The following is a 20,009-nucleotide window of genomic DNA, read 5'->3' as shown; positions in this document are numbered from 1 at the left end:
CGTTTTCTATTGGGTTTTTCTTACCGGCGAAGCTTAAAGCCCAGCAACACCAAGGTGCCTAACCCGTACGTACAGCAAACGGAAACGTCACATACAACCGAGCACCATAGAGAGAACACCCAGTGTGCATAGACGGTGCTCGAGGGTCGAGACGTGTGTCCACGCATACGCAAATAAGGCGACGTCCTAAACGTAAATGCGTGGCCTACCCAAGATAACGCTGTACCACCGAAAGGGCCGACTCGAGTCCTCCCTTCGATCGTTGTCCTCGATCGCCACGGATTGGTTTAGAAAAACATTCTCGAGCTCCAGTTTAATTTAATTTATTAATCACGCGCCGCGGCGCGAGAGGACGCGGAATATAAAAATAACGTCAACGGGCGCGAACAACGCGGGTAAATACGGCGTCGACGCGAAACGAGAATATATAGGACGGGGAACAACCGTCGGGATAACGAGGGCGGCTTTTAATCGAGCGAAAAATATTATACAATGTTTGCACCGCGACAGTCGACGCTGACGGTTCAATTTCCTAACGACACCTTAACGATCTGCCGCGTAGGAGCGGCGAAGAACCCCTCGACCGACGTCCAGGTAAATATTTGCGAGACGCAGCCGCGAATGGAAGGAATAGCACCGAAACAGCTGCCGTCGCGCGTTGTTAGAAACGCGTGTAATAACTTGAACGTAAAATATCTTAGATATTGATCATCGAGGAATGTAATAACAAATGGATGATTGTTATCAACTATCCTTGCCATCAAAGGGTTACGGAAATAAAATACTCTTTCGTATCCTTGCCCTAGAATCAACAGCTTCGTAAAGTTATCGCCGCGCACAGTAACAACAAATTGGCGTTATTGTGACTCGTCACTTCCACAAACTAACACGATGGCAGACAGGTGAGTGTCAAAACACGAGGGTTCGATAGATATAGATCGATCCTGAGACAAGGCTACGTACAGTTGAATTCTCTGTAGCTCTATGAAGAGAAGCGTGAGATAAAATCTTTTAACGTGTGATTCCAGAGCAACATTAGAATCTATAACATTTGTTCGATCTCTCTTACAGATAACAAAGAAAAACTGCTATTTACCCGTCCTAATACCGCGAAAACCTAGGGCCCAGCGTAAGTGGACGCAATGCGCGGCCCTACAAGGGCCCCGTGGCGGCCTTCGAACTCCAAACGGTCCCCCACCTCCGCCCTAAGAGGTAAATGACCCTCGTCTCTTCCAATCTCTGAGAGGCTCGACATCGAATTAGGACTCGCGAGCCCTAACGCATTCCAGCGTTCTTTATTATCGAAATAGAGGTCGTTGAACCGCCGAACGCGACCATCGGGTTAAGAAGACAGCGTGACGGGCGAAGAATTTGGATATTGAGGTAGGTACGGCCGGAAGGGCGATAGGGGACGGGATCGAGAAGAGGGGGCGAACGGAACCGGGCCAGCAAAAGAGTAGAGGAAGAAGAAAAAGGTACTAAACACGTAGAAAAGAGAGGGGGAACCTTTGAGGCAAGAAAACTTGTTTGTACGAGTCGCCGAATATAAATATCAATTCGAGGCCAAAAGGTACCAGTCTAAGATCCGACTAGGCGTCGAGTCGGTTACGCGTCCACCGAACTCAATCGTTACAACTTCCTCTGGCCGTGTTGCAAAGCTGTCGACAGTGACATTTCGCGGATCGAGCGGGAACGTTCGCGTACATTCGTCGAAATCGATAGAAACGCGACTCCATCGAGTCAGTCGCTTCAAAGATGAACATGGTCGAGGAGTACGTCAACACCAGCAAGCTCCAGTACCAAGATGCGATCGACATCATCGACGAGTTCCATAAAGAGATATCGGAGACTAGGGGCAAGTGCATCGACGTTGGATGCGGACCTGGAGACGTCACCAAGAACTTGCTCTTACCGAAATTACCGTCTGGAGTGGAGGTAGTTGGTAAGAGAGTAAAAAGAATCGCGTTCGAGGAATTATTTGGTAATATCCGTAGCTGAATGGAATTTAGAAGAACGATATTTAGTTACGGCATTTCTTGACAGGGAATCCAAGTTGTTGATATCACCACCAAATAATTCAGAATATTCGTGATAACTACTAAGCTCTCTTCACATTGTTTTTAAAGGTTCAGACATATCAAAATCGATGATCGAGTACGCGCGACAGAAGTATCAAGGCGAGAAGCGATTATCGTTCACGTGTTTGGACATTCAGACCGAAGAATTGCCAAACGAGCACGTCGAACAGTACCATGGCTTGTTCTCCTTCTTCTGTTTCCACTGGTGCCAGAACATGGGGTATTTAATTCTGTTGACCGGACAGGACTACAAACAAAAATGAACAGAAGTCTGTCCAAAAATAAAATAAAATATAAGACGAATTTAATTCGTAACACGTCAGTGAATCTGTTTTAAATGGATCTAATTTTGTATATATTGGATAATTTGCTGCATAAAAATTATTATCAAAAGCTAAATCCAGGATCTAATCATATTTCTTACCAACACTAGACGAACCTTCGAGAACGTATGGAAGATGCTACGTCCAGGTGGGACAGCCTTGGCCATGTTTCTAGCTTCCACCGAAGTTTTCAACGCTTACGAGAAGCTACACAAGAATCCACGATACAAACCATACATGCAGGTTGTACAAGGATCTCGCGTCGAGGACTCTGCTCGAATTCATACCATTTACGCTTTTGGCCCGTTTTCCAGGACGTGGATCGTTTCGTGCCTTACTTCCATCGTTGCAAGGATCCCAGGGCTGCCTTTAGGAAGATCCTGGAAGACATTGGTTTCGAAATCCTGCATTGCAGCAGGAGAGACAGAACCTTCATTTTCCGAAACTCGCAGTCACTGAAAGGTACAGACTCAGACTATACATAGATTCGTTCGAGTGTTTCCAACGAGTCTCTCTTTGTTTTCGATAACGAATCCTCGTTACAGATTTCATGATCCCCATCACGCCCTTCGTTTCGCGGATCCCCGATCAAGAGCTTCAAAATGAATTCATGGATGCGTTGATGCGTGAAATAACGGTCATGAAGATTCAGTTCTCGGACGAAGACTACAGCGATCAGCGAGAACTGGGTATTCTGGGCAGATACCAGCTTCTGGTCGCGTACATTAAAAAACCTTGCGACGTGCGCTGAGAAAATATAGGGAACTCTACTCTGACAATTTTTGATAAAAATATAAATATTAATTTCTCTAGATGAAACTTTGTACCAATAAAAATAAAAGAATACTTTTGTACAGCTGCAATCGAAATTCGAGCTGCAATCGGTGCGTTGAACTGGACAAGTCAAGGAATTACTCGAGGAGGGAACACTACTCGCGTCGTTTCTACGCCACTAAAACTTTATTGTACACTATATATCTTTGATTTTACAATACGGTACAGCCATTTATAGAATATCGTTAAAACTCATATATCGTCGTACGGGTAATAAGTGGATCTGTTGCGGTGCTTACGGTAACCATATACAGGGAGTAACAATTTTCTGTCTAACGCTTCATTCTAAAAAATACACCCAAGTTTATAAGACGGTTCACGGAAACCGTCGACATCGATCGGTTTCGGTACTAAGACGCTTCCTCGAGGCTCAAGGAACGCGATCACAACATACAACCACGAGACGTGCCCCCCCCCCCCTCCCCCTCCCCCCGGTATACGACTCGCTGCGGACGTCTTTCTCGTCCGTTCGGAACAGCTGGAACGTACTGGTCGTTGATTCTTTCAACGAAACCGACACCGAAACCCTAAAACGAAAGCATCTCAAAACTCTGCCGCGCTTCGCGAGCTCTTCCAGGCCCGTTCGCCGGCATCGAGCCTTTTCAATTGGGCTGTAACGAGCAAGAGCGCCGTCGATTGCAGAGCAAAGTAAAAAGGGGAAGCATTACGCATTTCCCCTCACTTAGGACCACTGGCTACGGTAGAACCTCAATTAATGCATGAAATTTCGAACGAGACGTGTGCAATAATCAAGATAATCGATTCAACTACAACCTCCAATCTTAATTATCGCTTGGTAACTATTTCCTTCACACGTAGGCTCTCTTGCAGTAATTCAGGTGGTACCGTACCTTAAGTGTGTCTTGCAAAACGGCTCTGATCATTTTCAAGCATTGTTGCTCTCGGAGCTTAGCGTTGTTTCAGCGGCAAGCAACCAGTTGAACAGTCTGGCTAGGAAGCTTCAGCTTCGCGCGGCTTCTACGCAGCGTCGGATTAGGATCGAAGCCCTGGGCTACAGGTATTGTCAGGATAATATGATTGAAATGAGCGAAAAGTGAAAAGCGAAAAATGATAACTTGATCTCACGCAACCAAAACATCCAATCAAAATTCAAGCATTGAGGAAGATTCCTCCGAAACATGGCAATCATTAATATTTTTCGTCTCGGAGAAACTCTTTTCTCTCTAGCTATCCTAAACGTAAATGAATCTCTAGCGAAACGATTGTTAAATACCAGAAACTTGTAGTCTCGGATGCTTGAGCTTATCGAATCGCTTCCAACTGATCACCTGTAGCCCTCAATGGGTACATCTTAACTCCTTGCGGTTCCACGTCGAGCAAAACTCGACACAAGTGTACTGAAATCGTTAAATTTGTACCGCAAAGAGCCAATCCGATCCTGCTTCTACGGACATCGTCCTCGAATACATCTAACACAGATCTATGTTCAAGCGAAACAATGTAAATGCGTCGAAATCGAAAAATACTCCGAAACGTACGAAAACAGTCCAAATGGGAACGCATCGAAAGGTCGTTTCGCGCGAGCTCTCGCGACGCCGATAGGAAGGCGGAAGTATATGTAAAAAACGGCTCAAAAAATTCTTAAACTTACGGAAGTTCTGTGCGAATTCGCCGATAACGAGGACAGCGTCACCTTGGACGCGTGGCAGCGACTCCAGCCAAAAACTGAGGACGACAGCTGCAAATAGTCCAGTCACTCGAAACTACATAGAATACGAATACAATAAGAAAATTCTTATGGAACTGATTTAGAGGATACACCTTTACCAAGACGTTGCAAATGGTGTACACAGATCCAGGGAGTGATTTTCATACTATTTGCAATGGATTAATAGAATTAAATAGAAAAAGTTGGCTTGGAAAGAATGCTTCCATAGTGAAATCTAAAGAGACTGGACTAGAAGTCCTTGCGGATCGCGAGGACACGTCGGTTGTGCAGAACGTGCGATAAGTGACAAGAAGAAATCGAAGACAACGGAACGTTTGTGCGAATCGACTCGTGGCTGACAGCAGAATGCGATATTTTCCGTTCGAGTAACAGCGGTGGAATAACTGGCCAGGGAGGATGACTGTATTTCCGTTTCTGTTTCTGAAATTGACCCCAGATCACAGCTCAATTTATACGTTTCGTAAACAGTTAACGAATCTAGGAAGACTAGCATCTGATGTCGTAACAATTAACACGAATTTTTGGTTAAACTAATACTCTTACTATATTAATCCTACTTAAAAAAGTTACAAATTCCCTTGAACAGGAGATGTATAAAATAATACAACACGAAGCTGTAATGGGTCACCGTGAGAAAGAACATTACTTTCCATTTATATCTGATTAGTATTCGGTGGTACATAAACTCGACGAATATCGAGTGCACCGCTGACGTTTACCGGAACAGAAAATCGCGTGGTATATCATAGCCGTGCACCGTTTCTTTGTACGTAAAGCGACGGAAAAAGGAGCTGACCTCCGTGGAAAATTGCGTTGCCACGCTTAATCAATTGACGCGCGGCGCAGCGGTCCGACGCGTTTAAAGCTACTTGAAATATGTATCGGTTGAAAAATCTTGAGAACGTTACGATAAATAAATTCGCTGTCGGTCGATCTAACGTGGAAGCGACTCGTAAATTGCGGCTAATAGGCGGGCGCGCGGTTTTGTACGAGCAATTAACAGCGAACCGTCCTGGACGGCGCGGCGAGCGAGAAGATACGGAGCCCCCCGACTCGCGGACGACGAAAGGACGAAACCCTTAATTTTGCCCGGTGTGTTGCGTGACGAACGAAGGAAAATCGACCGTGGCGATGGAAGCCAAGGGAAAACAAACTGCGATGCGTCGTTCTAATTTGCAGAAGAGAAACTTGCGCGCGCGCGCGCGCCTCGCGGGACAAACGGATGAAGCGTTACTAATCGTCCGTAAATATTCCACTCGGATCGATACCGCTGCTTCTTACGCGATACGAAGGGAACAATAAATTTAGCTCGAACAGCTTCGAAGAATAAACGCGTAAATGGAAAGAAAATATATGCATATATACACGCTGGCGAACAGCTGGAATAAAATACTTGTGGCTTTCGTGGCCTAGTCCGTCGTGGCTGACGCCAACTCTGGCTTCCAGATGAAAGTCGCGTGGTAACGACTTGGAGCTGGGAGTCAAGTCAGCGTCATCGAGCTGACATAAAGCCAAGTCGAACGAAGAACGTCGATCGCTGGTACGTTCCGTGTCCCCGCGATCGGACATGGAAAATCGCGTCCCAGTGAAAGGCAAGAACTCTGAATACTTGGCAAGACCTATAAACGACTATAGAAACGTCGGAAACACAACAAGCTCGATCCCTTGAGACCACTTCCGCGGTTACTCTTGCTCGCCAAGTCTAGATCTACAAAAAATCGTTGCGTCTCAGGAGCTCATAACGCTGTCAACTCCGTCGCGCATCAAAACACAGAAATGCACTTCCTAAGACGTCCTCGAATGTCTGCATTCTTCCTGCGACGAATATCGATCATATTCGTCGCACAATCAAACGATCTATGTATTCTATCCAAGTGTCTGTTAGCCTCCTTTCATCGTTGTCGACCAGAGTCGTTGAGCGACTGCTAACAAGAAGACCTCTGGAAGCAGCGTGGAAGCGGTCTCGGTCGATGACGAACGAAATGACGAGCGCAAAACGCCGCGCACACGAACAACGAATATGTCGCTAGAAAATCACATTTAACATCAACGAATATATTCGAAGCATCGAAGAATTGACAGCTGACGATCCCGAAGAGAACAACTCGCACGCGCGCGGAAAGGAGAAAGACAAAAGGTGTGTCCCCGTCCTCGTCTTCTTTTTTTCGGTAACAGTTCGGTGGACACGTTATCACATCGTTGTCACAAGGATACACGCGCCTGTCCTTGTCGCGCGGAAGCCAAAGGATTCACGGAATACAATAAAAGACGCGCGAGATTGGAAACTACGATCACGACAGAGACGGGCAAATTTCTTATCTAGATACAAATTTAGAATAAAAAACGAACGACCGTTTACCCGTTACCCGTTGCATGGAAACTTCGAATTGCAGAATGAAATATTGCACTATGAGCAAATCAAAAGTTAACTGTTCGATAAAGTAAAAGTCGTTATGTGGTACTCGAATAAAATTTTGCCCATCTCTGATGCGTTCGCCAGCAAAGTCGCTCAAGAAGAGAACGGGAACGTCCCTTCGGAAACGCACGAGAACAATGTTGAGAGGAACGTGAGCGACGCCAGAACGCTACGATCGTCGATAGGCCGTTTCAAGACTACGTTTACAACTTACAATACGCGATACGCGTCCCTACTCGTTCTTGTATCTCGCGATTCGGACGCGCGAATCAAGACAGCAAGCTCCTATGTGATTGAAACTTGAAACTTTGAGAAAATGTAAAGAAATTTTGTTTCAAGTTCTAAGCCAGAAGACGCCCTTAATGCTGGCCAGTTTAACTCCAGTGGTTCATCTGACGCGTTACACTTTTGCCATCGATCTATGTATACAATCAGATGTAAAAATCTGCGTATACCCTATCAATTGTAATATCGTGGACATTGGACTTTGTATGGAGAGGGAGTTTATTCCTGGACAGCACCGATTTAAAACGTGGAAGCGTGGCTTCGTAACGCTCCCGTTTGCAATGGGAATCGCGCGTCGCATCTCGCGATATACAAGCAACGCAATATCTAGTCTCGCATTAATTCTACGAACAACGACTACGCTACTACTGCCACCTTTTTCGCTATTCTACCGTTAACAACATCAACAGCAACAACACATAATATATCAACGTGAATATATATATAATATCTGTCCTCGTAACCTAGTCTTTACGCTTATACGTTAGGTACACGTGTGTAATATACATAACGCAGGTAACCAAATACGTTTAGACGGTTTTCAGAGCGCAAATGCGTGCATTGCGCGGTATGTATATTACAGGAATATAGGAAGAGGACGAAACACTTCGTCCTGAGCGAATACGCTGCGTCCGCGCAGTGAACGCCGCGGAAAATAAAATATTCGAAAGAAACCATTTTTGATGATACTTTGAAAGGTTGTCAAAAACTTGTCCCAAATGCGCCAAAACTGCATGTACGCAAGTTTGATTTTTTGACGACATTTCCAGCACAATGGAAAATGGAGCTGCACAGTGAAAGACTACGCGATGGACAAGTTTCTTTACACAAAACTGCGTGGAAACGTCAGCAAAAAATATAATTCGCAATTTTAAAATGCCGCGACTCTAACTCCTTGCCACACCAATCAACATCTGGGACCGCGAGTGCCATAGTTAGGTATAAAATCGCTTGCGCACTTCCGTACCACGAGTCTAACGCGTTCTTTTAGACCAAGGAGTTAACATCGCGTGAACATGCAGCTCGAGTACGAGATTCAGACGTTCTGCACGTCTCGAATTTTTTCGGCGTTCGAACGAAACTATAATACATAGCTTGGCTAATCGAGGAACAGCTCTCCCAGTTCAATTGTTCGTAGACGTTTCGATCTCGGCTACGAAGCGTTGGAAGAATTCGCACGCCCTCGCGTCGTCGCGATATCCACGCGCCTCGCGATTTCCCTTGTTTGTTTCCCTTGGGTTTCAGGTACTGTGAGAACCTCGGTGAAATTCTCAAAGGGAAGAAGATAGTCAAAGAGAAGTTAAATTTATTTTTACAATGACAACAACGATTTACTTTGCGTAATTCCAACTGTTTATAATTTCTCAAGGTCTTCGAGGTCTTTGGACTCCATAAAATACGCAATTTAAGGGAATCGCGCAGGTATCGCGGCAACCGGCGACGCAGGGAACGTGCATCGTTGCGAGTACACGATGGGAAAAACATCAACACGCACACAGTATGCATACAAACGTTACACGTGCATTCACGTACAGTTATATGTATAGAGTGATTCTTACAAAGCGATCGATCGGCTTTGTTTGTAACAAAAAGTTCGCGGTCATCCTACCGTAATTTTTCTACTTCAAGTGTTTACGTCACGTTAACATGGAATTCATAAGTTGATGTCCCAATTGAGGCAGAAAAGATTGAGCGAGGTAGGATTCAGGAACTGCTGAAAGAAAATTAATATCAAGAAAAATCATGATCTCGATGTAGAAATCACCCCATACGTATATCTATGTACATATATATACATGCATGTTATATATATATATACATCCGATAATCTCGTACGACTTAGCATAATGTCCTATAATGTATTGATTTCCTTTGCGGTGAAACGCAAAAGGTAGTCCAGCACGCCTACAGTTACGTTATACATGCATATATATATATATATATATATATATATATCATCGTCTACAGATTATCACTGTTTCATCCCAGTGTGCGCCTCTACGACTCCATAGCTTTTCCTCTCTTTTCATTCGTGGAAAGGGGGCAAAACAACATGGTAACTCTTAGGGAAATGCAATCACGATAAACGAAAGGGTAAAACTAAGAAAGAAATGGTAACTCGTCGTAGGTACGACCGTTTCATCCAGATGGACGCCTAAAACTATGCTCGAGCAGAAACTTTGGCTCGACTGCCTAACGCTAAGTTATCCCTTCGCTCCCTGATACGTAAAAGTATGGTAACACCATCCTAGAGTAACTAAAATGCATGTGTCGGCGCCTAAATTAAAACAGCCGGTTTTTACTAATAATAGCAATGCATTCCCGTGACTCTGAGATTTCTCTTTACTCTTGTTACTCCGCGCGTGTTCTATCTCGACAAACCTGATGCGTTGTCTGGTTCACATTCGTGAATTAATTTCTTGGGCGAACGTGTGACTAGCTTCGCCGCTGAATACACTGTAGACAGATTTATGGAAACTCTAATGCCAGGAAACCAAGCGTGGATCGCACTGTCCCTGAATACTGTCCAGACTCGCGCAACCATGTCGTATAAAAACAACAATCCCGATTATTTAATAAATAAAGCAACGGTGGCGAAACTATCCAAAAATAGTTTATCAACGACTCAGGATCGGGTTCAGTCTCCAAATCGAAGGGAATTAATCTGAGCGTAACCCCTCGACGCAACGTAAACGACGACAGTATACGAATGCGTTTGAAAATACGCGGTAAAACCCGAGAACAGACGATTGCTCTGGAAGAAAAATAATCAAACCGTAGAATAATGTTCTTTTCGCGTGAGCCTTCGTTTACGAGAAAGTGCATTTTGAATATACAAGTGCGAACGCTTACCTAAACTTTGATTTCACGAATCTGCTATAAAGTAATTGGTATTTTTGAGAACGATATATTCGCGATCAGTCGTAAATTATTATATCTACACATTTTATACAAATTTGACGCGCGATTCAAATTGTACTACTATACACTTTCGAGTCGATTGTTTCTTGTTTCGAGAGGAATCATCTCCTATCGGGTTCCACAGCATATTTTTGACCACGCTTATAGTAGCAAAGGTACCCCTTTTCCTTCGCGTTGACAACGATCACGCTCTAATTGCACATGTGTGTGTGCGTGCGTATGACGTACGTGTACGTATGCGCGTACATATATCCGTGTGTCTATACATGTAACACGCCATACTTTGCAAAAAGCTCGCAATTCTCGGATACTTGCCGCTCATCTCGGCGGGATTCGATTACGAAATAAATAATGGGGATGGATCACACAAGAGATTTTACAATGCTCAAGTGTGTAACTTTTAATCCTAAATTTGTAATAGCTAATCAGAATATATATATATATTAAGATTTATATATATATATATGTGTGTATGTCTAATATCGAGTTGCTTAAAATATCATACGATTAAAAACAACAAGGACAATGTTACGATGTAACATTTTTTTGATTGTCTTCCTAGAAAGAGGCTCGCCTCAAATCGAGTCGCTTCGGCCGCAGTCCGAAACCGCGGTACAAAAAAAGCTGGAAATCATTCCCGTCAATATTTCCTCGTTTTTTTGTTTTTTGGTTTGCTTTTCTTTATACAATACGAACTCTTTAGCATTATAGATACAGGCTAACGTATCGAAAAAATGTCTTTATACGGAGTACTTTCAGTCAGAAAATATATCAGATCACGCACGCGCCCAAAACTTAATTCTTCCTCGACCTCGAACGCGTCACCTTTATCCTCTAGGCCAAAAAGAGATTTCACCCTCGTCGCGACGTACGTTATTTCTCTCGCACTCTCTCACTCTCTCCCTCTCACGTTTCGTGCTTCCTGAGGTCCGATTATTATGTAGCGATCGATCGATTCCTGCATCGTTACGAGTATAATATTATTAGTTTTTGTTTAATTCTTTCGGAACGCGCGACTCGACTCATCGTTTCGCTAATTAAATAACGCCTTATACATATAATAACAAGATTAAATAGTAGCACTTAGAAAGATTATTTTCTTATTTAGAATCGTGTACCTCTTCCGCGTGATCGTTCACACCCGCGCCTTTCCGAAGTTTTCGTTAAAGAAAACAAAAAAGAAGACTCTGAGAACGTAACGGAAATATCTCGATACCAGCAGTGACGATATTGAGCGAAACGAGAAAACAGGTGCGTTTAATACTGTGCGTAAAAAGTAATATCGAAACCGGAAAGAAACAAACTCGAGCGAACTTTATCGCTAGCAGCTTCCCAATTCTCTATGGAACGCAAAGCGCGTCGTTATCCCATCGTATTGAGATCAAAACGATCGATCCGTGTATCGTAGGTCTTCCAAAGGACTTCCGAGTAAATAGGAGAATCGTTACGCGAAATCACGTAACCCTCCGAAAAAGTTAGTACACGATCAAATTCACAAATGTGCACGTACGTACCTATCGTAGATAGATAATCATAACGCTGCTCGTCGTCGAGGTATCTCGTGTCCAGAAGAAATTGCGCGCGCGAGATGTTTATCAAATGCTTCGCAGGCAAACGAGTTCTGCTCGTCTGGAACCTCGGCACACCGCCCTTCTAAATGCTGCTGTACACGCTCTTGCAAAAAAGACTTTCACGAAAGTGGATAAAATTATGTTAGCAAAACACAGGTAACAGCGTAGACATCACCAATTCCCTACCGTCATCGTTACACGACTCCCCCTTTCCGGAGAAGTAACGCGCAATCCGTTTCTTTGTCATGTTCGCGAGCCAGACTCGCACCCTCTGGTAAAGTTCATTTACCGCCGTGGGTACGCGAATCCGCGATAACTGTATCACTTGGAGACTTGCAACGCCAAGTCATCGATCGATAGAGTCAATATGTATTCCCACTGAGCGATTCCGGCATACTGGTACCACCGGATGGCGACAAAGACAACTCACCGCTCTCGTACTTGCTACATCGACTGCTGTACTCCGCCATCAAGGATGCTTTCACCTGGAACACGAACGAGACAACTGGAAACAGTTAGAGTAGTTGTATAAAAAATTGTAGAACAAACAGTAGGCGATGAATTCTCGAACCTTGGCCCTTTCCTCTTCGAGCCTCTGCTTGACCTCTTCGTGTTGCCGTTCAAGCTCCGTGCGCTTCTTCTCGTAAATTTTAGCCAATCGTGTGCACTCGTTCACTCCCTTCTCGACAGTTGATTTCGCGACCTCTCTCTTCATACGATCTAATTCCGCTTTATCTTTGTGGACCTTTGCCAACTGTTTCACCTACGATTAACCGCAAACAAATATATAAAGCGTCTGTAACACTGAATGGAATACCAAACATTATCACAATGCGCTATTCTGAACTGATATTTAAAAGAATACGACGTCTAACGAGAACAACGCCACCTTTAAGCGACCTTGGGCGATAATGTTTATATTTGCAGAACTGTAATTCGTGTTGGAAATGGAACTTGCTTCTATCAAATGTCACGGATTGCTAGCAGCATGGAACGTGTGTTAACCATCTAATATTAGTAGCGAACCCACCTCTCCGTGCCTCGTAGCCTGAAGTTTTCTCATAACGTCTGCAGTCTCCCGCTCCAAAAGCACTCTCAATGTCTTTATTTGATTGGACTGAGAGGTTTTCATCACTTTTTCCACAGTAACGAACAGGTTTTCGTAATACTTCTCTTGGAGCTCGCGTTCCTGTTGAACGTGAGCCTTGCACACAGCCAGTAAACGTTCGCTTTGACTTCTGGGTATTCCCTTCGGTGCTCCCCCGTTTCCTTCGCGGTTCTCCAGATCTGGACACTCGGACGTCTCCGCCAGAGCTAACGTACTCAAACCCACTTCGCTGGAGAAGCTACGCGGAAATCATAAATGTATAAGCAACAAGCACACCGCGAGGTCCCTTCGATAAAGGTTGACTTACATATTTCTGCTCGACAGTCGCTTCACCAGTTTATGACTCACGTAAAATTTCGACTTGTGCTTTTCACCGTCGATGGAGCCCTTCTGCGACTGAACCCTCATCTTCTCTTTTTCGTGCTTCTTCCGTAGTGATTCGAGCTTCTTCTCCAGCTCCATCTTCTTCTCTCTGACGAGCTTGTTCTCCATTAATTTCTCTAGAGATTCCGCCACTATCTCGTCGCTCGCTACAAGTACAATATAGGATCCAACGTTCAATGATAAGACTTGTTTAATTGTCAAAGCCAAGACACTAACCGCTGCTGGCGTTAACTGGGCTTTTATTCGCAGAAGAATCTACTACTGGAGCCGTGGGGGTTGGCGCTCCCTCTTCAGCTTCTTGAGTATCGGAAGTATTCAAGCCTGCAATCGATGGTCTACCATGCACGTTGGTAGAAGTTGGAGCAAGCAATGGCAATTCGCCCACGGATTGCAACCTCTTCGCTTTAACAGTTTCCTCCTAAAATTTAAAATTGTTAAAGACACGTCAATATAAATTTTGTCGCATCAGTTAACGACCGTCAACTGACGAACTTACAGGCGGCTTAGAGGAACTTGCTCCTTCGCTAATTTTCGGCTTATCCTAGAAATGTTAGTACGCGGCTATTAGCATATGTCACACAGTTAGTAAATAAATTCGCAACGTTTCAAACCTTACATCAACTTCTTCCGACGGGTCTTCCAAGCAATCCGTAAGAACAGACAATTGCTTTTCCCTTTTATCAACTTCACTTTGATATTTAATCGGATTCGACAGGGCTTCAGCGAGTTCGCTCAAACCGTCTGGAACGTAGTCCTTTACTATAACGTGTAGAAACAGGCTTGCCAACGGCAACGGTTGGCCGCACTCTGTTCTGAGTGCAACGTGTCGATATCCTGGACACAAACCAACTACTGGCACCACCCTGTGACCGATCAAACGTCCCGACTCCTCGTACGCGGCGATCCTGATCGCTGCGAGTTCAGGTAACACTACCTGAATCGACACACGAACGAGACTTTGTTACGGGAGTGTTTTATTTTTTGAAAGAGTGTTTTATTTCTTTCTCACCTTTTTAAATACGAAGGGTTCTTCGTCGTATACAGGATTGATGCCATTGTTCGGAACAATTTTCGTGCGGAATTTCTTTCTCACTGTGTCAGCTGGTAAACCGTACATGTCTACCTCGACGTAAGTACCCACTCTTTTGTCAGTTAAAAACTGAGCTGATATCACATGTATGTGAACCGTACCAGCTATGATACCGTCTACTGTCGATTCAGCGAACGGATCCAATCGTCGATCTCGCCTTCTCATAAATTCCGGTTTCAAAAGGTATCCGCAACGCTGATTGTACTCGAAAGTACCCAAGTTCAATTGCATCGCGAGATCTAAAAAACCAAGTTAAAACGATAACCGCCCACGCAACACTTGATAAGAATGAAATCGATATAAACGCGGTCGTACCGAGCGTTTGATAATTTAATGCGACCAGCTGACAGCCTGCATTCCAAAATACTTGGGGCATAAAGTTACTGGAGTCAAAACGTGTGCCTGCTGGATATACTCTGGACAACTGATGCTTGTTGTAATTTACAAATTCTAATGGCCTTTCCTTTAATAGAGTCGTAGCTTGTTTCTCGTCGAATGACGACATCTCGTACATACGATTTTTTTCTGCAGATGTAGAGGAGATTAAGGGTAATGTAGAGAAGAAAAAGATTAATAATTAATATCGTGAACGTACTTTCGGCCGACTCGAAACTGTAAAAATGAACAGGCTGCACGTAATTGACTAATGCTGAAATCTCCGCTCCAGCTTCCGTTTCTTTAGCACTAGCTGCTTTATCAGGCGCAGGCACTTTATCCCCCATTCTTAATTTGATATCCTCGACATTCGATTCCTCCTCTTCTGTGCTCGATTCCTCTTCGTCTTCTAAAATCGTATATATTTTTAATCCTTCGTTCACGTTTACGCCCGTTTATCGATTGGATACTAACCATCGTCATCTTGAGCACTGTCTTTGCTGCCCTGTCGTTGTTGCAACATCGGGGGATGCGAGATATCTCCGTTCCCGATTTGCTGATCGTTATTCTCATCTTCAGCGTTGGGAACGTCCGCTGGACCGTTTTCACCTTCAGCAGCTTGATTTACTACACCGTTGTCTTCGTTTTCTTCAGCTCCCTCCTCGGAGTCCGCTGCTGGCGTTTGCTGCTTCTTTTTGTGCTTCTTGTGATGATGATGGTGCTTCTTTTTATTCTTAATTATAATCTTACGTTTCAGCAAATTGGGAGGTGGTAATTCTTGACCAGGCTCCAACTGAACAATGAACAATTTTCAGTTTGTAAACTGGACGACGATAAATAGTCATTGCCGTATTGGAAAATACCTGATGAGATTCAAGTGGTGCGTCGAGTAACATTTCACCGAACAATTCTCTGCAATACTGAGCTATTTTAGCTTGCTGCCTTGGATTACAATGATTTTCAAAGCTAAGAATGACAGGATATTCCGACGTTTTGAAAGCGCTTTCGGCAATCGCTTCGATTACGTCTCGCGCATAAATTTCAGGTACAAATGTATATCTGAAAAAGACGTTACGAAGACCTATACAAGCAGTCGAATAAATTTACATATATCGAAACAAAGATTCTCTCGTAAAGCTGGTACCCATGAACAATGACGGGTTCGTCAAATTTTCCATTCCAAAAATCCAATTCCACGCATCGACAGCCGGCGAGCAAACATTGACGATATATTTCTACGGAACTCTTTCCGGTGATTTGATGCCCTATAAATATATTAGAGAAACGTTGCGTTGAGCATGCCTCGATTTAAGTGTACCTTGTCTAATGAACAAGATCAGGGAAGCTACAGACCTGTTAAGTATGTATTGTGACTAGAATTTATGAAGTAATGCGCAAGCGGTTGGTCCATATCATCCGATAATTCGAGTTTTGTGACAGCAACGATTGGATTATCCTCGCTCATCAAGTACCTCAGGAAACCATCGAAACTCAACTGGCCTCGATTCGCATTACATTTATTTGGTTCGTATTGACTTATAATATCTTTTGCTCTCGCCTCGTTTGCGTACGGATACAATATTTCGTTCAGGCGTGGATCCCTTTGCGTTTTGTTCAAAAAGTCAACAAACTGTGTAACGGACATTAATCTACGTTTGTTATTGCCTACGATGCTTTCGAAAACTTTCTCAACGTCCGACCGCTGAGTAAGTGACTTATAAAAGTTGAAGAAGTCTTCGAATTGAAATTTTTGCAACGATATTACGTCATTCTAAAAATAAAGGAATAAGATCGTACAGCATACGAGTGTAACGTTTACATTAAACGAGATCGTTTACGAGAGATCGCACTCACTTTTCCAGATGGAAAACCCGAAATATCCAGTGCTTTCTCGACACGCTTACGATCATCTTTATTTTGTGCAAACATTTTTATTATGCTGAAATAACAATATATAAAGTATATACGATTCTGTATACGCGTATATTAATTTTATACAAACTGTGCTCACTTCTTCACAGGAATCTTTTCCGATTTATCTGCTGTAAGTGTAAGTTTGGTGTGTGCTTTCTGCAAGAACATGGTTGTGCTGGTATTGAGCAGTGTTAAATTATACGCAAGCTGAAAAATTTGCTCTGTCCAATGCTGAGCGATTTCCGCGCGTGTCGTACAAAAGTTGATGAAATTCATGTTGACAAAATCAGATCCATAACAAATTGTTACTGTCTTTTCCTCTAAAGAGTCTTGAGAGCCCATCGTCACCAGAGATTTCAATTTAGGATCCTGAAAACCATTCCTTTGTTCAAATAAGTTCTCCTCCAACACCTAACTACCAAGCGTCAATATAATGATCTCACATTATGTTAGAAACAATAGCTTATACTACAATAAGCTATTGAAACTATATGCTAAGCTACTTTGTAAACTGCATATTGATTTATAGGAAAGTGGGCAGATAAGAATTTGCTCTCCTTTCTATGCAACGATTATTTCTATTGTGTACAAAGATAGTGTGACTGAGAAAAAGTGCACTACATCGAGGATGTAAAGTAGGTAATATTCTATTAATAGATTTGTCAATAATTATCATGCGATGGTGGTGCATTGCGTCCTTAGCATCCACGCAAAAGCATGATATAATTATAGAAAGCCAAGACACCTATGGTTCTAAACAATTACATCCATTGTGTAGTAATACACAGAGCTAAAGAAACATTCTACTGGCTTCTCTGGTAGCTCAATCGTGCACATGATAAACATAATTAAATACCTTTGGTACTTTAGCATATTTTCCAGTTCGAGTATCCCTTATTATAGCAATATCCAACATTTCCATTTCATTGTGCTGATCTACCCAGTGCAGGTAAAATCCAAGCTTGTCTACTCTCAATGTTACAGGAGTAGCTATACCGGAGTCCTGTGCAACAATACCATATCCAACATAATGATGCATCTTACAGAATAAAAACTAGCCACGCTATAAAATCTTACCTCGTCCCACTTGACAAATTTTTCTCCATCCTGCAACTGCTGAGAGACCTCGACAGGTCTGAATTGCAGGACGCTACCTGTAGCCTTGTTACCTGCCATCCTTAACGATACCGCGAGCAGACTAACGTAGAGGCAATGGCAAGCGGTGCAGCCTATTTACGCCGATATCAACAATAACAAGCACGTTGGTAACCACAACGAAGATGACAGCGGCGAATGGAACGACGACGACGTCGTCGACAGCGGCGATGGCACCAGCAACGACAACAATAGCGGCGGTGACGATGGTAGGAACAGTGGCAACGACGACGGCGAAAACAACGGTGACGACGACGACGACGACGGCGGCGACGGCGACGTCGACGTAAGCCTCATCGAGAACCTGTTAAGCATTAGGGGCACCTCGTGAACCACTTTACCTCGACAGGTGCTGTTGTTCGATCATCCATGACAAAAGACGCGCGCGTGTCTCGACGACGACGTCGTCATCGTCGCCGTCATCGGGAATTTCTGGCGGGTAACGTGTCGCGAGTATCGACGAGAGACACGTCGTGTTTTCGGTGCACATCGACCACCGTCAGTGGCAAGTCCGGTTTGATCGAACGGTCTCGAAAGAAAAACAACAGTCACGGGACTCCTGAAGCACTGTCAACGTAACACAAAGCCAGAGAGCAGAGAGAGAAGCGGACGAGAAGCGACACGTTTACTTTGGTACCGCAACGAGTATTCTCGCAATTAATATGCACCGCGAAAGTTTTCGTACCCGCGAGCACTCGCGCACTCACTTCTTGGTCCAGAAAAGCATCCTTCCGCGCGCCCTACCGAACACGATCCGAGCAGATCCGAGCACGGCCACCCGTTGCCCGTCATCCGTCACCCGTTTACCCCGTTTACCCTGGTCGCCAGGAGGCGCTACTCTGTGTGTTATCAAAGCCGCCAGCAGATCATGCCAGAACGCACTACACGTGCGCCTGGTCGCTTTCAAATTGATTTTAACGCGACGAACCCTGATATTCAATGAATTCACGCCTAACGATCTTCTATTCTGATCGACGTGGTTTATCGCGACTATTTTTCCTTTACGTTTAATCGCGCGCAACGGTATCGACAACGCCAACTTTTCTTTCGAATGTTTTCGTTATGTTTACCACGATCTCGGAACGTAATTCAGAGAATTCGAGCCCGCATTTTATACGTCGCGTATTTATCACATCTCTACTTTCATCAGCTGTGATATTGAACACAACAGAGAGGAAGGCTGTTGATCGAAATGTAAACTCGCTACGCAGTTTTTTTTCCCATTTCTAGGAAGGACCTCTGTTTTGCTTCGTATCTCGGGAAGTAGCTTATCGGAATGTTAGGTGTTTGAAAAGTATTAACGGAGTGGGGACTTATCAGTACACAATGTACCGTGACAAGTTTTGAACAGTAGATTGATTACATTGTGTCTAGGAACTTCTCTACTCCCGATAAACAATTTACAAAAGCTGAAAATTAAGTCAAACACTACGACTCCCAAATTGTAAACGATTAAAAACAAGAGTACACGAGTAATAAAGATTTAACACTGTATATGGAATACACTATGAAATCAATCCCCTACTCCCGAAAATCTAAAAATTGTTAACGAATACAAAGGAGAGTGCACAAGTAAAGCAATAATTAATATTTGATATCCTTTACTGGCGCGAAAATGAACGATTTCGATCTGCACCCCATTGGAGATTTATAAGTCTGATCGCATTACTTTGTCGCTATCTAATGTTGGTCTTGGCTAAAAATAAACATACACCCTACACACGCAGAAAAAACTAATCAACTGCACCGAGTTCATTAAATCGATCCAATATTGTCCCGCACGAGTCAATTTGATTTAACGCGCAATGAATAAACGAGCCATTGAGTACTTTACTGAACCTCGACGATGCCGCGATATTTAAGA

General features: G+C 43.7%; 2 protein-coding genes across 3 annotated transcripts; one reads left to right on the top strand and one right to left on the bottom strand.

Annotated features, from left to right (window-relative positions):
- Positions 1-1,466: 1,466 nt before the first annotated feature.
- LOC128889525 (juvenile hormone acid O-methyltransferase) lies at positions 1,467-3,283 on the top strand. Its single transcript, XM_054147213.1, has 5 exons — positions 1,467-1,942; positions 2,127-2,298; positions 2,512-2,644; positions 2,716-2,863; positions 2,947-3,283. The coding sequence occupies exons 1-5, from the start codon at positions 1,756-1,758 to the stop codon at positions 3,150-3,152; spliced, it is 846 nt and encodes a 281-aa protein (XP_054003188.1). The 5' UTR covers positions 1,467-1,755; the 3' UTR covers positions 3,153-3,283.
- An 861-nt stretch (positions 3,284-4,144) lies between these two features.
- On the bottom strand, positions 4,145-20,001 carry LOC128889512 (1-phosphatidylinositol 4,5-bisphosphate phosphodiesterase classes I and II). 2 transcript variants are annotated; one of them, XM_054147183.1, is made up of 18 exons: positions 18,068-20,001; positions 17,847-17,993; positions 17,088-17,359; positions 16,931-17,015; positions 16,430-16,847; positions 16,221-16,341; positions 15,940-16,135; positions 15,551-15,869; positions 15,297-15,485; positions 15,017-15,226; positions 14,621-14,940; positions 14,228-14,545; positions 14,108-14,152; positions 13,828-14,029; positions 13,535-13,757; positions 13,150-13,465; positions 12,691-12,882; positions 4,145-12,604 (listed from the first exon to the last, which is right to left on the bottom strand). In XM_054147183.1, exons 1-18 carry the CDS (start codon positions 18,164-18,166, stop codon positions 12,482-12,484), a joined length of 3,795 nt encoding a protein of 1,264 aa, XP_054003158.1. In that variant the 5' UTR covers positions 18,167-20,001; the 3' UTR covers positions 4,145-12,481. The 2 variants fall into 2 exon arrangements, with proteins under 2 accessions (XP_054003158.1, XP_054003159.1); XM_054147184.1 differs by lacking the exon at positions 14,108-14,152.
- Between the last annotated feature and the right edge of the window lie 8 nt (positions 20,002-20,009).

Source organism: Hylaeus anthracinus, unplaced genomic scaffold (assembly GCF_026225885.1).
Source record: "Hylaeus anthracinus isolate JK02 unplaced genomic scaffold, UHH_iyHylAnth1.0_haploid 11997, whole genome shotgun sequence".
In the NCBI taxonomy this organism is placed as follows: domain Eukaryota; kingdom Metazoa; phylum Arthropoda; class Insecta; order Hymenoptera; family Colletidae; genus Hylaeus; species Hylaeus anthracinus.
The sequence above is the reverse complement of the archived record's forward strand: the minus strand, read 5'-3'. Positions and strand labels throughout refer to the sequence as shown.

Bases quoted from the DNA above. Each gene is read 5' to 3' on its own strand.
- LOC128889525 (XM_054147213.1), top strand. From the start codon at position 1,756: ATGAACATGGTCGAGGAGTACGTCAACACCAGCAAGCTCCAGTACCAA. The intron at 2,299-2,511 runs GTATTTAATTCT...TACCAACACTAG, and splicing joins CACTGGTGCCAGAACATGGG to ACGAACCTTCGAGAACGTAT. The intron at 2,864-2,946 runs GTACAGACTCAG...TCCTCGTTACAG, and splicing joins AAACTCGCAGTCACTGAAAG to ATTTCATGATCCCCATCACG.
- LOC128889512 (XM_054147183.1), bottom strand. From the start codon at position 18,166: ATGGCAGGTAACAAGGCTACAGGTAGCGTCCTGCAATTCAGACCTGTC. The intron at 16,342-16,429 runs GTCTGTAGCTTC...ATATATTTATAG, and splicing joins TCACAATACATACTTAACAG to GGCATCAAATCACCGGAAAG. The intron at 15,486-15,550 runs GTTAGTATCCAA...ATACGATTTTAG, and splicing joins CAGTGCTCAAGATGACGATG to AAGACGAAGAGGAATCGAGC.